The 10,691-nt window shown below is 39.2% G+C and overlaps 1 protein-coding gene across 9 annotated transcripts in view; it reads right to left on the bottom strand.

The window, feature by feature from the left end:
- Positions 1-10,691, bottom strand: part of FAR2 (fatty acyl-CoA reductase 2) — a 131,786-nt gene that overhangs the window by 35,204 nt on the left and 85,891 nt on the right. For 8 of the 9 annotated variants that reach the window (XM_025455506.3, XM_049102967.1, XM_049102966.1 and 5 more), the window contains one exon: positions 9,896-10,124. In XM_025455506.3, the coding sequence (XP_025311291.1) occupies positions 9,896-10,084 (189 nt within the window). In that variant the 5' untranslated portion in view covers positions 10,085-10,124. Of the gene's footprint in view, positions 1-9,895; positions 10,125-10,538; positions 10,669-10,691 lie in introns of those variants that run through there. The other variant, XM_025455507.3, reaches the window with a different exon arrangement.

Consider the following 10,691-nt stretch of genomic DNA (forward strand, 5'->3'; position numbering starts at 1 on the left):
TTTTCAGAGTTTTCTGAGAGAGGTAACAGAGGCTAAGAGGAACTAGGGTGGTTGGGAAGATGGAAACCAATCTTAAGATGACTTCCAAGTCCCTACTAGTAGATTTGGTGGCATCTCTGCATCCTCCACACTAAAGGATGGGGAAAGCGATGATGTTAACGCAGAAGTGGCCATCGTCTTACCTTCCTAAGGAGGTGGCCATCACTAGCAAATGTACCACCTGGAGAGCAGGGCAAGACAATCAGAGCTTAGAGGATGTAGTTTCTCAGGGGCGGCAATGCAAGGCAGTGGGGATGGTGTGAATTTTAGAAGTAAGAGGACTGCCTTTAAATCCTTTGTGCTTCGTTGGCATTTCCTTGGACAGGCAAAAACTTCCCTGGATGAGTTTCTCACCTGTGAGGTAGCAAGAGCGCATACCACAGGTTTGTGAGGGCAAACAGGCCAACGCCAAGTCAGATGCCTAACGGAGTGCCTGCTACTTAGTAGGTTCAGGATCATAGGAAAACTCTTCACATAGACAGCAATACTCGGCTTTAAAAAGCTGCTAATCAGACATCTGTGTGTGTGTGTGTGTGTGTGTGTGCGCGCACATGTGTGTATTTGTTGGGTCATCCATTCCAAGATTTCTGATTATATACTATGTGATCCAGACACCTCTGCAAATTGAACGTATTTCAGAGTCAAGTTGAATCCTGTGGCTTGGTGACTTTTTGAGTGAAATGAGTATGGGCAATTTGAAGCTTTTAAGAAAGAGATTTGATGTGACTGGAAGAAATTGAAAAGGAAGGAAAAAGTTGGATGTGTGAAATCATGCCAGTGATTGAATTACCTAGTAAATTGTATTGTAAAAGAAAATAAGAGATTGAGAAAATAAATTGCTTCTGTTTCTTGGACTGTTATTATATCCCCAGGACTAAATCAATTTCTTTCTTTAATTTTTTTTCTTAAGAGAAAGGAAAAGGCCCACAGGGAGTAGCCTTAACATGCTTCAAATAATCCAAGTAGAGTAACTGTCAAATGGAAGGCCAGCTACACTCCTTTAAAAGTGTGTGCTTGTTAATCATGGGGAAATTTAAATTCCGGGGAAGATGATATCTTTTTTGGGTTGTTCCAAGTTCATAGAAGCCTCTCGCTTTTGGTGGCATAGTTTCTTAGGAAAAAAAAAAGGAATGGAACAAAATTGTCTTTGGGAATTTAAAATATAAATTGCTGTTTCCAGTTGCCTTTGTCTTATGTAGAGATTTAACAGAATCATTAATGTCAATCAGAAATTCATTTTTGAATGTTGGGAACAAGCAGCTCTTATACAGGGTAGCTCCTTGAACCAAATATGAAAACGCTCTTTTTCTTATGACAAAGTCTTTGAGAACTAACAGGGAACTTGTATGTAAAATGAAATGAACATCTCTGTTGGATGCTTCTCAGGACTCGACAAGGTCAGATTGCTGAACTTTCCTTTGCAGGTGTTATTTGGTTCAAAGTTGATTTGTCTAAGTGCATTATTTTTTCCTCTCAGGGACTAATTTACCTAATGCCTTCTAGAAACTACCAAACAGGGACAGTCTTGTGAAAGGATTCAATAATCTATTTCATAAAATGTTACTATCTTCTGTTGTCTTAAACCTGATTAGTTCTGTGAACTGAGAGCCCAGTGTGTGACCTTGCATGATTCATTAACCACAGTTCTCTAGGGTATTTCAAAGTTGATTTATCTCATGGACAAATGAGGGCTTATTGAGTAATTCACATTCTTCCAGAGAAGTTGACTTGAAGTATCCAGTGCAACCTGCCAAGCTCTGTCTTTGTTTATTAATCCATTTCCTGGTGACATCATATAAGACACTCCCGCCCTGGAAACTTTGAATTTTGCCTGGTCTTTTCAGATGATTAATTCTAAACTCAGCATAATCTCACTGCAACCCTTCCTTTATTTGATTACTATAGTTTAACAGAAGAAGTCCAACCTTTTTTAGGGTTCTCTCAATAAAACATCTTTTAGATACCAACCTCTCAATACCTCTTAATTATGACCTCACTCTTCATACAATTTCAACTACCTGGGGTTTTATTTTTCAAATATGGATGTTGTCTCCTTGAGGTTTCCTTAAAGTTATTAAGAGTAGATTACAATCAGTTTAAAATCCTAAATGGGTATAAATGGGACATGAGTGTTGTAAAAAGAAACACATCCTTAAGGCACTAAAGAACCTCTCAACATTTCTTTGAACTTGACAACTGAATGATTTATTGGCAACTCATTATCTATTGCTGTGGGGAAGAGCTATGTCTTGTTAAGCAAAGCAATATGCAAGACAGCAAAATAGATTAAATATCAATTTCTCTCTCTAAAACTGTTTTTTGCTACAATGAAAAAGCTGGTTGATTCATAATGTAATGAACACATTTTTCATAAGTAAGAGACTAAGCAGCCAGCTTGGGCACCCTGGGGACCCACAAGTTGGATAGCATGGATTTGTGATGAGCACATTCACATTTTAGCACATGGAATGGCCTTATTTTCCTTAGAAGTTTCTCACATTTTAGGAAAGAAACTAGAAGATTAAAAAAATAATAATGCTGAATCCTTGGAATCATATTTCTAATAAAAAATAGATTCAAATTATTTAATTTTGACCATCAGTTTCAAAACTCAAAATCAACTGAACTTACATCTGATGACATAGTTTCGGAAATTCATGATTGCTTTGCTGCCTTGTTTATTTACTTTTTAAAAAGCGGCTGTTTCATCCCCCACTGTAGACGTGAAACATGTTCATTTTCACTATATTTGCAAAACTTTGGGAAAAGATTACTGCTCTTATTTTTTCACTATGAAAGAGGGCACCTTTTTCCTCACCATAAAAGTAAACATGATCATTATAATTTGAAAATTTGGAAGTGCCAAAAAAATAAGATTAATTCAAGATCCTAGCAGCATAGGACATTAGTTGAGATTGTATAGAATATGGTTTTGCATCGATTTTTTGTTTTGTTGTTTTTTTTTTTTACATGGAATATATTATAAGTGTTTTCTCATGTAATAGTTTATAAAATAAGCACTTATACTAGTCTAACATATGTAGGTATTATTGCTTATTTTATCTTTCTCTACCATAGAACATTCAGATTGGTTCCAGTTTTTGCTACCATAAATAATACTACAGTGATATATCTGGAACATATTTGTGTGTCTCTGGGTGTTTTCTTAGAGGGCCAGCTTAATTATCTTTATGAGGAAGTCCTCGAGAAATTGCCATTAATTCAGATCTCTTTCCTTCTATTGATATTTTCTTTTAAGTGCTCTGAAAATACTTCAGGAACCTAGTTATATATGAGAAAACCGATCCATTCTGACTTCTGGAGCCCTAGTTCTCTGTAGCCCAAGGATTAACAATAACCTTTTTTCCAAAGCATCTCCCACTTAATTGTCTCCCTCTGAAAGCACGGAAACAGGAAGCAAGAGGTGGTAGCTGTCCATACCATGAAAGGAAAGAAATGAATCAGATGCATGAATTTTGATAGATAGAGCAGATGTTCTCTTGACCCTTTTTTCCTGGGGTAGGAAGCAAAGGCAGACTGATAACATTTTAAATTGTTATGTCTTAAAGAAACGCTTCCAAGTCTCACATATCTGATATGATTAATCTACCTTTAAGAACACCGTATCACTTTAAGACAGGTTTGAATCCACGCATTACTATGTGTGATCAAAGAGATATATTGCTTAAGAGCAACACCAGGCCCAACGTAGGAATAAGGTGTGGCTGCACGTAAGTCACTTTGTCTACATCAAAATAAGGGTAAACGAAAGAAGCTAAACTGGGTCTGGATTTGTGGCTTCCTGGAAGTAACACTAAACCAGGCAGGAAAGTTCCTCGGAGTAAAATCCAGGAGTGAGAGGGGCTATCTGATGGAAGTAAAGCTTGGCCTGGGCCCAGATAAGACCACTGAAAACCTGGAATGCACTGAAGTCGTTCATTGAATAAATTTGGGTGATGATCTACCAAGAGGACATTGGTAATACATGAGAGTACACAACGGAAAGGTCTCAGACTTGCAAGTTAAAGGGAAAAAATTGAGGTAATAAATGTGTTATTGGTTTTGGCAAATCTAATACATTTGAGAAGATGGTGTGCTATCTGCCAAACCTAAGACTCTCTCACTCTTACTGGATCTGACATGAGGAGAGCATAAAAGCACACAGAATTACTCAGAAATCAAAGTTTTATGAGTGTATTCCCTAAAGTATAACCCTATCTTGGACGGCTAATTGTGGCAGCCCACATATTTGGAATAACTGACTTACACCTTTCCCAAATAGAGGAATTCTAACCAAATAGAGGAAAATTGGAATTCATATGGAATAGTCTCACTTTTAAAATAAGAAGCTGTAAAAAAATGTTAAACTACATTATTTCACTTCACTTGGGGTAGACGCCCAAGATCCATCCATTCTGCATACTTCTATCTGACCACATAAGTCAAACATTTATGAAAGAATAATGAGTGCCTTTGCTACAAACCCAGAAATAGCTAGAAACTTAAGACATGTCCATATTTCAATCTGTTGAGCATTTAATGCTCTAGTAATTGTTTTGTATTAAGACACTCACTAATATGTATCTTCGATAGTTTCACTATAACAGTAAAGTCTTTTTTAGAGAGAGGACAGATTTTTAATTAAAAAAAGAAAAATACTTTTATTTTGAGGTTGAATTTAGGAGACTGTGAGAAGAAAGGCTTAGCAGAGAGGTAGGTATGTGAGCCTGAGCAATTAGAGAAAGCTAACTCCGGGGGCTGGACTTAATACTATTGGGACTACCTTGAAAGATATGGGGAAAAGATTTAAAAGTTGCAACTTAAAAGTATCTACAGGACTAGAAATGTAGAGTCCTAACCATTCTGGGATTTGGCAAATGGCTGCTGGTTGGTTTTTTTTTTCTTGGTTTTAAGTTACAATCAAGCTCCAGTCTAGTTATCTCTGCATTGGAGATGACCAGTCAAGTGCAATGTTTTGGATTATCAAAGTAAAAAGTTGATTATATAATCTTTTATATAAACAAAATCCATAAAGAAATTCTACGTTGCCTTTTTAACCCTATGTCAGCTTTGGTCTCTCTGCACTTAATTGAGTTCTGATTGATTACAATCCCAATTCAGGATCCTCTCTGAGATTATTCAGAATTCCCAGGTAGCTAATTTTTTAAGGTTGCCTCTGTTCTTGCTTTTTCTCTAGCTCAGTGATGCATTAAGATGACTTTACAAACATATATTTTGTCTAACATGCTTAGGGGTTCTGTATCAAAAGGCATTTTTCTGACCCTCTATTTTAAGAGTTGGTGGCTTTCTTCCGTAAAGGGCCAGACAGTACGGTTTCTGTTGTAGTGATTCAACTAAACTCATCATAGATCCCACAATTAATTTCCCACCTTTGGCAGCTGAGTACTGTTTTATTAACATTTCTTAAATAGTGGGAAATCATCTAGCTGTGGGATGACAAAAACGGTCTTTAACTGGACTTCCATCCCCTCAAAGAAAAAGCTCAAGCTCCCGTATTTGAATAAAGGGCTCAAATATTTGCTGAACCCTTGCTATGGTGCAGGCACTATGCTAAGTGCCTTTCCTGTATTAGCTCACTGACATCTCACAACCGTGCAGAAGACAATAGCCATTAGTATCCTCATATGAAAATGGAGGCTCAGTTATGGAAAGGTACATTGCTTGGTAGGGAGAGGGCATGTGTGTCTGACTCCTGAGACCATGCTCTTCTCAGGATGCTGTCTTCCTAACATCCATTCTGCTGTGTCTTGATAAGTCATTTAGATGTTTTCCTTTCTCCATGTAGCTACTGTGCTGCAGGAGAAGATGGTCTTACCCCAGCCTCGGGGTAAGACTTATTGATCTAAGTGCACTGTTACTCTATGTGCCCAGCAGTTAGCTTAGATCTGGAGTTTCTGAATAAAGCAGTACCTCGCATACCTCATGCCATGGGGGTTGATGCAGAAGTAGACATGTAACCTAACACAGGCTGATGAAATATAAGGGGAAATCTGCTGAAGGAAATTCCAGAAAAGAGGTTTCATCAATTTTGAGAGCTTTAGGGAGAGACAGCCTCTCTTTATCCAAAGAATGCAATGAATCTTGTAACGATAACAACCATCTTATCAACATAACAAAACAAAACAAGACAAAACAAGACAAAACACCAACCATCTTATCATAACAAGGATAAAGCCAGAACAAAATGGCAGAGCCGAGAGATTCACAGACCAATGAAGCCAAAGCTCCAGGCAACTGCTCATTACTGTGGTCCTGGGGTTTTCTACTGTATAATCAATACATCATCCTTTGGGTTCTAAGCCAGTTTCAATGGAGTTTTCTTCCAACTGAAAATGAGCTAACTAATACAATTGTAGTTTTTCAGGATCTGGCTTCAGTATGCCTTTCTAGTTCTTAAAAACTCACATGTTTAGGGCCAAGCAAGCTACCCAGAGGTTCGCAAACACACCATACCAGTCACCCATTTGCAAGTGTGATTCTTTCTGCTTAGACTGCCCTTTGGTCTCCTCTCCCTGGAGATCTCAGGTTGCATTGCAGTCATGTTTTACATGACTATCTCTGTCACTTGACTTGGTTATCTCACTTTTATCTTCATGTCCTTTGTGCCTAGCTTACATTTGACACACAAGAAAGCACTTCAGTAAGTGTAGAATTAATAAAAACAATGCGTAGGATAGAAATCTGAAGCATGGTATGGTCTTTGTACACAATTATCTAGATCAATGCTGTCTAAAACCCTCTGTGATAATAGAAATGTTCTACACCTGCCCGAAAGCAGCCAGCAGTACATGTGGCTACTGAGCCCTGAAATATGCCTAGTCTGACTGAAAAACTGAATTGTAAAGTTCAATATTATAATTCATTTGAATTTAAATAGCCACATGCTCTAAGTAAAAATGTAATATAATCTGGAAAGCTTGCTGTTTGTTTTGTTTACAATTCAAAAAGTAGTCTGTTCACATAGTTTAAACATATAATCTTAAAGTTTGTCTTTATTATGGATTTTTAGTTTCACAATGATTATGAGCAATAATACCTTGTATCTCACAGACAGTCAGTAACTAATGACTGGGTTATTTGTTGCCTCCGTGCAGCTTTATTGACAGCAATCAGCAATAGCGTCCTCATATTCTGAGGTCAGCATTTGTGACTTGTGTAGTGGCAGCTTTTCAGTTTTGGAATACCCCAAAATAAAGCACATCCTTGTTTTCCCCCATGGAATACCATTTTGTAGGTATCAAATTCCATAAAGTGCCAAGAAAGTGGATATTTGCATAACCAAAGGCTTGTTTATAATAGGTAATAGAATTCTGCTCTCTTTTGTTATAAATGACAACATAGAATGGAGGTAGGTGTTGCCTTAAAAAATAATCAGACATAGTGTGTAAGCTTCTCAAAATTCTTTAGATGTCTAAGGCCCTCAAGAAATAAAAGTAATAAAAAAAAAAAAAGAAAAGAGGAAAAAAAGAAAAAACCCACAAAATGGTCATGCAGACACGGCGTTTGACCACAGATACTAAGTTTTTCAGTCGTATAATGCACAACAGATTTCTTTCCTCCCATAATTCTTAGGTAAAGTTTATGAAGAAATCTATACAATAAACTCTAATTAGCATAACAGTAGAAAGTGAGGCACAGGGGATAGTGGTTAAAGCCATACCATACCTAATAATGTCGGACTTGGATCTGAATCCAGAAAGACTTGAGTGGGTGGAGAGAGACAGAGGTAGATAGACAGATGCTTCACAAATAAGAAAACTAAAACTCAATAAAATACGTGTCTTGCCCACTGTCCTACATCTACTAAATGGTAGGGCTGAGATTCGAACCCAGGTCAGCTGCCTTGAAGCCTCTGCTCTTTAAGCACCAGCTGATAACACACAGTTCCCGGGGAGGATATTGATGCTGCTGGTTTAGAGACTGCATTTTGAGAACCACTATTTATAAAGGTCAACAGCTGACAATAAATAGCCCAATAGTGGAAACAGGTATAGAGATTTCACAAGCCAGTTTCATAGAGAAGTTATATATAGTACAACCAAGATTTCCAGAACAAAAGTAATGTCATCGAAGAGAATAGTAGGTAAAGCTGCGCTGACCACAAGACTCTCTGCCACAATATTTATCTAGAAATTTATAAGCTGGCTACAAAGCTATAAAGACATGTTTGCTATGTGATAAAAACAAAGTCTGTTAGGGGTATATAGGTGAACAAAGCTGCCTGAGGAGGGATCTGAGACATTATTCTAGATTTTGGTTTTATGCCACTTAGCCTTTTGGTCTTACTCTTAAGAACCACTGGTTACCACACGGGCAGTGCAGGGGAGACGCAAGCATACTGGCTCGAGAGCCAGACTGAAGAGATCTGAAGTCTGACTTTCTCATTTCCTAGCTGGGTGACCTTGGGTAAGTTAACACTTCAGGTCTCAGTTTTCCCCTTTATAAAAATAAAAATTGAGGATACGAGTCATTCTTTCTTCACAGGCTGTTGCAAAAATCAATGAAATAAGACATGAGGAAGCTTTTGAATAGCGTCTACACCTACTGCCAGTAACTGGCAACTACTATTACTTGTCCCATTGTGGAGTCACACCATGAGATGAAGGAGAGGCTTTCCTGATTCTCTTGATGATCATTTGTTGTTGTTTTTTAAAATTTACTCATTCATGAGAGACACACACAGAGAGAGAGGCAGAGACACAGGCAGAGGGAGAAGGAGGCCCTATGGAGGGAGCCCAATGAGGGACTTGATCCCAGGACTCCAGGATCACGCCTTGAGCCCAAGGCAGATGCTTAACCACGGAGCCACCCAGCCGTCCCTCTTTATGATCATTTGTACCAAAATCTCATCCTGGTGCCTGGCAGACAGATGTGCCCACCGGGGTTACTGGGTGTGTGCAGTGTGCTGTGCTGGAGGCACTGCCTCCGCTAGATGTGAGCATTCTGACACACAGGAAAGGAGACTGACTGTAAGACAGTGTCTTCTTTACATTTTCCTCTTGCCAACCCTAAATGACCCCATATATTCTAAAGAGGACTGTAAACCAGACATGTGCCTTTTTTCCTTCAACTCCTGTAGCAGTCCTGGGAAGTGTTTGCTGTTGCTCCTACTTTGAACACTGCACACTAGAGCTTCCAACGTACAGTGACAATGGATTGAAAAGCCAGAATTTGAGCTCAGATACTGGTGAGACCAAAGCCAGTACTATCTTCAAGTTGGTAAAACATGGGAGGATATGCATAATCCTTTTTTGGGCTGAGAGGGTTTGCTACCCAAATGTTTATTTACGCATATAATATTTCATTTTGCATGTCCTTCCCCTGAGAAAAACCCTTGGGATGACTGAAATGCCAAGTGACCCAGAAGAAGTGTATAACACCTAAACCTTGGGTGGAGTTTGGGCAACGAGAAGTATTATCACATGGCTACTTAACTAATCCTATCTGTTCAGAACAGAACAGAACATCCCCAAATGGGAGGTAGGGTGGGGCAGGAACTACCTTGAATCTAGAAGAAAGGTATAGGAAAGAGTTTTGTTGAATTCTGACAGTTTTTGAGCTTGGAGAGTCCACACTGGGGGTTTTGGCATTTGGACTCTTACTCAGTTATTTCCAGAACATAGAGTATCTGCTCACCTGCCCTGGCTAGGGCCTAGGCCCTCTTTCTTCAGTTACAGGAAAACATCACAGGTTTTCTGTGAGCAGCTGGTTGCCATCTTATTCTGTTTCCTCTCCTCTACCTGCCCAGGCATCCTGGCCCCCACTAGCAGTCTGGGGATGTCAGGGAACATTGTAGTGAGTCACCTTGTCCCAGGGTTCTTCCCCTACGGCATACCTTACTATTTAGGATCTGGAAAACCCTCTGCTGCGTTGTCTGGCCAGCCTTGGGCCTCACAAGGATGTAAATGACTTTCAGGTCAGGGCTGGTGCGAAATAGCTTCTCCATCAACACTTTGCCCATGAAGCCTGTGGCCCCAGTAATGAGAATGGACTTGCCACTATAGAAAGCTGCAATCATGGACATGATTCTTCTCTTTGTCTTTTATAGCTCCAGAAAGAGGTTCCTGAAAAGGAAAAGAAGGAACAAAACATTACATTCTCGGAAGTTCTAAAATGCAGACAATCTAAAATGTTTCCAGTGCTTCCAGGAGTTCCGAATGCAGAAAAAGGTCAGAGTGAGAGCACCATATTTTAGTGACAACACGATTCATCTCAGTCAGTATTTATTGAGCCCGTTTTGCATGCCAGACTTTATGCCAGGAATTGCGGCAAAAAAATAAAATAAAATAAAATAAAATAAAATAAATAAATAAAATAAAATAAAATAAAAATGAGTAAGACATGGTTCCCGCTCTCAAGAGATTCCTCGTAGCCTAACGGAGGAGACAGACATCTAAATAGATCATTAAGTATAATATGTGAGTGCTAAAACAAATGTGGGGTGTAGAGCAGGATCTGGAAATTTCAGGGAGGCCCACCCCTGCCCTGAGGTGAACTGTGCAGGCAGGGAAGGGCTGGAGTGAAGGTGTTTTAACCCAGAGCAAGAGCAAAGGTGCAAGGTGTGGCGGGCTGCACTGCCTGGAGGGAACAGAAGGAATTCAGTGTCACGGGAGTGTCGATGACACGGCTGG

This window comes from Canis lupus, chromosome 27 (assembly GCF_003254725.2).
Source record: "Canis lupus dingo isolate Sandy chromosome 27, ASM325472v2, whole genome shotgun sequence".
NCBI lineage: Eukaryota > Metazoa > Chordata > Mammalia > Carnivora > Canidae > Canis > Canis lupus.